This window comes from Olea europaea, unplaced genomic scaffold (assembly GCF_002742605.1).
Source record: "Olea europaea var. sylvestris unplaced genomic scaffold, O_europaea_v1 scaffold1809, whole genome shotgun sequence".
In the NCBI taxonomy this organism is placed as follows: domain Eukaryota; kingdom Viridiplantae; phylum Streptophyta; class Magnoliopsida; order Lamiales; family Oleaceae; genus Olea; species Olea europaea.
This window is the reverse complement of record NW_019235840.1, coordinates 87,742-93,008: the sequence shown is the minus strand read 5'-3', so window position 1 is coordinate 93,008 and position 5,267 is coordinate 87,742. Positions and strand designations below refer to the sequence as shown.

At 37.4% G+C, this 5,267-nt stretch overlaps 1 protein-coding gene across 2 annotated transcripts in view; it reads left to right on the top strand.

The window, feature by feature from the left end:
- LOC111378382 (pleiotropic drug resistance protein 1-like) overlaps nucleotides 1-5,019 on the top strand; it is a 7,516-nt gene extending 2,497 nt beyond the window's left edge. The window contains exons 10-25 of one of the 2 annotated variants that reach the window (XM_023001575.1): nucleotides 75-304; nucleotides 402-680; nucleotides 772-1,088; nucleotides 1,166-1,326; nucleotides 1,417-1,520; nucleotides 1,616-1,769; nucleotides 1,857-2,026; nucleotides 2,113-2,445; nucleotides 2,546-2,774; nucleotides 2,859-2,920; nucleotides 3,007-3,090; nucleotides 3,180-3,313; nucleotides 3,447-3,674; nucleotides 3,772-3,943; nucleotides 4,235-4,489; nucleotides 4,585-5,019. In XM_023001575.1, coding sequence (XP_022857343.1) covers nucleotides 75-304; nucleotides 402-680; nucleotides 772-1,088; nucleotides 1,166-1,326; nucleotides 1,417-1,520; nucleotides 1,616-1,769; nucleotides 1,857-2,026; nucleotides 2,113-2,445; nucleotides 2,546-2,774; nucleotides 2,859-2,920; nucleotides 3,007-3,090; nucleotides 3,180-3,313; nucleotides 3,447-3,674; nucleotides 3,772-3,943; nucleotides 4,235-4,489; nucleotides 4,585-4,845 — 3,173 coding nt within the window. In that variant the 3' untranslated portion in view covers nucleotides 4,846-5,019. Of the gene's footprint in view, nucleotides 1-2; nucleotides 305-401; nucleotides 681-771; nucleotides 1,089-1,165; nucleotides 1,327-1,416; nucleotides 1,521-1,615; nucleotides 1,770-1,856; nucleotides 2,027-2,112; nucleotides 2,446-2,545; nucleotides 2,837-2,858; nucleotides 2,921-3,006; nucleotides 3,091-3,179; nucleotides 3,314-3,446; nucleotides 3,675-3,771; nucleotides 3,944-4,234; nucleotides 4,490-4,584 lie in introns of both variants that reach the window. The other variant, XM_023001576.1, reaches the window with a different exon arrangement.
- The last annotated feature ends 248 nt before the right edge of the window (nucleotides 5,020-5,267 follow it).

Below are 5,267 nucleotides of genomic sequence, written 5' to 3'. Positions count from 1 at the left end.
AGGGGAGATGCTTGTTGGACCAGCAAAGGCACTTTTCATGGATGAAATATCCACAGGATTGGACAGTTCCACAACTTTCCAAATTGTGAAAATGCTTAGACAATATGTGCACATTATGAAAGGAACCGCTTTTATCTCCCTCCTGCAGCCGGCGCCTGAAACATATGATCTTTTTGATGACATCATTCTCTTGTCAGATGGCCAGATTGTTTATCAGGGTCCTCGAGAACAAGTGCTCGACTTTTTCGAATCCATGGGGTTTAGATGCCCCGATAGAAAGGGTGTGGCTGATTTTCTGCAAGAAGTAAGATAAAAAAGAATTCGATAGAACTGAATAGTCTTGTAAACATGTGTAGTCATTTTCCCCTTTCATTGCTAATGAAAAATAAATCTATGGACAGGTGACATCAAAGAAAGATCAGCAGCAATACTGGGCTAAGGATGAGCCTTATAGGTTCGTCTCTGTCAATGAATTTGCTGAGGCGTACCAATCATTCCATGTAGGCCGAAAAGTTGGGGACGAGCTTTCAGTCCCATTTGACAAAAGCAAAGGCCATCCAGCTGCTTTAACTACCCAAAAGTACGGTCTTGGAAAGAAAGAGCTCCTGAAGGCTTGCGCTGATCGAGAACTCTTACTGATGAAGAGAAACTCATTTGTCTATTTCTTCAAACTCTTCCAGGCATGTATTAGGAGTTGTATACTAGTCATGTATGTTCATACGTTTTAAGTGGCATGCTTTTATTAACAGTGACTTTTACATCTCTTTTCAGATTACTGTAATGTCATTGATTGCAATGACTGTCTTCTTCCGAACTAAGATGCACAAAAATGATGCCCCTGATGGAGGAATATATACCGGTGCTCTATTTTTCAGTGTCGTTATGGTTATGTTCAATGGAATGTCAGAGCTTGCCATGACAATTTACAAACTTCCTGTCTTCTACAAACAAAGGGACTATCTCTTTTTTCCTGCATGGGCATATGGACTTCCCTCGTGGATCTTGAAAATCCCAATTACTTTTCTTGAAGTTGCCATTTGGACATTTCTCACGTACTACGTTATTGGATTTGATCCAAATGTAGGGAGGTAAAACTCAAAATTATTAATATGCTTCACCTCATTTTTTTCTTCAAATGATTATTGACTGATAATCTATGATACAGACTATTCAAGCAGTATATGCTGCTCTTACTTCTCCACCAAGCAGCATCAGCATTGTTCAGATTCATTGGGGCAGCGGGTAGGACCATGATTGTTGCAAACACATTTGGATTATTTGCACTTCTCCTGCTCTTTGCATTAGGTGGCTTTGTTCTTTCACGAGGTATAAAACGAGCATCAAATATTCAAATCAATTTTCTTCTGTTTAAATTACTATTGGTTTTCTTATCATAATATTTGGTCATCTTTACAGAGGATGTTAAAGGTTGGTGGATATGGGGCTACTGGGCCTCTCCTATGATGTATGCACAGAATGCAATTCTTGTAAATGAATTCACAGGACACAGTTGGAGCCAAGTAAGAGAATGCATCAATTTATTGCTTTTTGTCTTTTAAGCTATTTATGTCTCGAAATTTATTAGCTGATTCTTAATTTTTTTTCTGATTTAAAGCTTGTAAATGGAACCCAAACATTGGGAGCTGTTGTGACAAAATCTCGAGGGTTCTTTCCCCAAGCATACTGGTATTGGATTGGAGCAGGAGCATTACTTGGATTCGTATTTCTGTTCAACTTATTCTTTGTTCTTTCTCTAACATATCTCAATCGTGAGTGCCTCTACTTCCCGTGCTTGAAATAACTTCCATAAATATAATTACCTTTGCAAAAAACTAATTCCCTTTGAAAATCTGCAGCTTTTGAGAGGCCTCAAGCTACTATACTAGAAGAAAGTGAAGATGATGCCTCATCTGAAAGGGCAGATGCCAATGAGATTAATCAGAACAAGAAAAAAGGAATGATACTTCCATTTGAGCCACATTCTATTACATTTGACAATGTTCAATACTCAGTTGACATGCCAGCAGTAAGTAAAGCCTCAAGATAATCTCTTGCCACACAAATTTTGTCATCTAACAGGGAATCCAACATAATCTCTTAACTGGCTTGCAGGAAATGAGAGCTCAAGGTGATGCTGATGATAAACTGGTGCTCCTGAAGGGTGTAAGTGGAGCTTTCCGGCCTGGTGTTCTTACAGCTTTGATGGGTGTTAGCGGGGCTGGTAAAACAACTTTGATGGATGTGTTGGCTGGTCGAAAAACAGGTGGGTATATTGAGGGAAATATCACGATTTCAGGCTATCCAAAGAAGCAGGAAACATTTGCTAGGATTTCTGGATACTGTGAACAGAATGACATCCATTCTCCTCATGTTACTGTTCATGAGTCCCTGCTTTACTCAGCTTGGTTGCGTTTGCCTAAAGAAGTTGATGCTGAAACTAGAAAGGTATGTAACTTCAACATTTCATTTCCACTATTACCATATTATTGTACTTGTACCCGTCAATGCAATGATAAAATAACAAAACTTCGTGATATATTTCCAGATGTTTATTGAGGAGGTTATGGAACTTGTGGAACTTACTCCCTTGAGAGGATCACAAGTTGGGTTGCCAGGTGTCAATGGTCTCTCGACTGAGCAACGCAAGAGGTTAACAATTGCAGTCGAGCTGGTAGCGAACCCTTCGATAATATTCATGGACGAGCCAACTTCAGGACTTGATGCTAGGGCTGCTGCAATTGTGATGAGAACAGTCAGGAATACAGTAAACACAGGAAGAACAGTAGTGTGTACCATCCATCAACCCAGTATTGATATTTTCGAAGCATTTGATGAGGTAAAANATACAGTAAACACAGGAAGAACAGTAGTGTGTACCATCCATCAACCCAGTATTGATATTTTCGAAGCATTTGATGAGGTAAAAATATTGATAAATTAGGCAGATCACTGGATTTTCTGTATTTTTACATTGCATGAAATACTAAGATAATTGCCATTTTGCAGCTATTTTTAATGAAACGAGGGGGACAAGAGATATACGTTGGTCCTTTGGGTCATCAATCGTCTCAATTGATCAAGTACTTTGAGGTAAGTTGTAAGATCAAACACCAAGAAATCGTTTGATTCTTTAGTCGATGGGTTTCAAATACTAAAGGACATTTACTTTTTGCATTCAGGAGATTCAAGGTGTACCTAAAATCAAAGATGGTTATAATCCCGCAACTTGGATGTTGGAAGTTACTTCTTCATCACAAGAACTAATGTTGGGGGTTGATTTTACCGAAGTATATAAAAACTCAGACCTCTATAGGTAGGTCTATTCACATTAACTTGATTGGTTGGGAATTGGAAAATGCCTCATCAATGATTTGATAAGATATCTTCTCTTTGACAAAATGTTACGATTTATAATCATTTTTGTTGTTGATCTGTATGAATTGCAGGAGGAACAAAGCACTTATTAAAGAATTAAGTGTGCCTCGACCGGATACTAAAGACCTGTATTTTGCAACTCAATACTCGCAATCTTTCCTCGTCCAATGCATGGCTTGCTTGTGGAAACAACACTGGTCATACTGGCGAAATCCACCTTATACAGCCGTCAGATTTTTGTTCACGACCTTCATAGCCCTCATATTCGGGACAATGTTCTGGGATCTTGGCTCAAAATGGTAACTTGAATGAGAATAAGCTGAATTAGAAAGTTTAGTCTTGTGTGTTCATTTTATTGAGTTGAATCCTAAATCTTTTGAGGTACCATTGATGCAGGAATACACAACAAGATCTGTTCAACGCTATGGGTTGTATGTACGCTGCTGTCAACTTTTTGGGATTCCAATACGGGTCGACAGTACAACCTGTGGTGGCTGTTGAACGAACCGTCTTCTATAGAGAAAGAGCAGCCGGAATGTATTCAGCCTTACCGTATGCATTTGCACAAGTGAGTATTATTAAGACAACCTTATTAAGATGAGTAGTCTAAATCTTTATAATTGGACTGAATTACTCGTTAAAAGTTAATGGACTCTAATAACATATTAAGATTTGAAATTTCATCTTAAAAGATCAACCTTATTAAGAGGAGTAGTCCAAACCTTTATAAATTGGTTTATATTTTCCTATTTATTTGTTGTGGGATTATACTCCTTAACGATTATCAGTCTAAGTTTGATATGCGAATCATGCATTGATGAAAATTAGATTTTCTAATACGATTTCAATCCCACTGCAGGTTCTAATTGAAGTTCCATATGTCTTTGTACAAACACTTGTATACGGTCTTATTGTCTATGCTATGATGGGACTGGACTGGACTGCTGAAAAATTCTTCTGGTTCTTATTTTTCTTCTTCTTCTCATTGATGTACTTCGTCCTCTATGGAATGATGACTGTGGCTGTCACTCCTAATCACAACATTGCTGCCATTATCTCGTCTTTCTTCTACGCAATATGGAATCTCTTTTCTGGCTTTATCATTCCACGACCTGTAAGTATTAGCAATGCAATTTTTCATTAGCACGATCAACGAATACAATAAACTTATGAACACTAACAAATTTCATTTTTTCTTTTTACTAACAGAGGATCCCTATCTGGTGGAGATGGTATTATTGGGCAACTCCCGTCGCTTATACCTTGTACGGTTTAATAGTATCACAGTTTGGAGAGATTCAGGATGTGATGGAAGACAGTGGAGATACAGTAGAACAATTCTTGAAAGATTACTTCGGGTTCGAATACAGTTTCCTTGGAGTCGCTGCTGGTATAATTCTTGGTTTCGATGTGCTTTTCGCGTTCATTTTTGCCTATTCCATCAAGGCATTCAACTTCCAAAGGAGATAAGATTGCCTTAATTCCGAAAGAGCTGTTTTAGTTTCTCTCATTTCTTTTAAATCATAGGATCCTTTGGATTATGTGGTTTACTTATATAAATTTATCTTGTAACATTCAATTAAATTAATGTCACGTATTTTTAAATTTTTTGTAATAAAAATGGTTATATTATTTCATAGAGAATTAATGAAATATAAAGAATTCCGTAATGTCATTGTGTAGTTACTTTCTGAATGTGTATCAGACCAATTTCTCTAACAAGCATTTATATTCCTTCCCTAGCCATATATACATCTTTTTGTTTTTTATTTTCACGGGACCGTGGCCAACGAGAATCTCTAGTCTCCATTGATATAGTTGGTAACAATCAATGAGAATAATAATATGATTGTCAATCACACGTTGTGACAAAATCTTTGTAAGACTCGGTT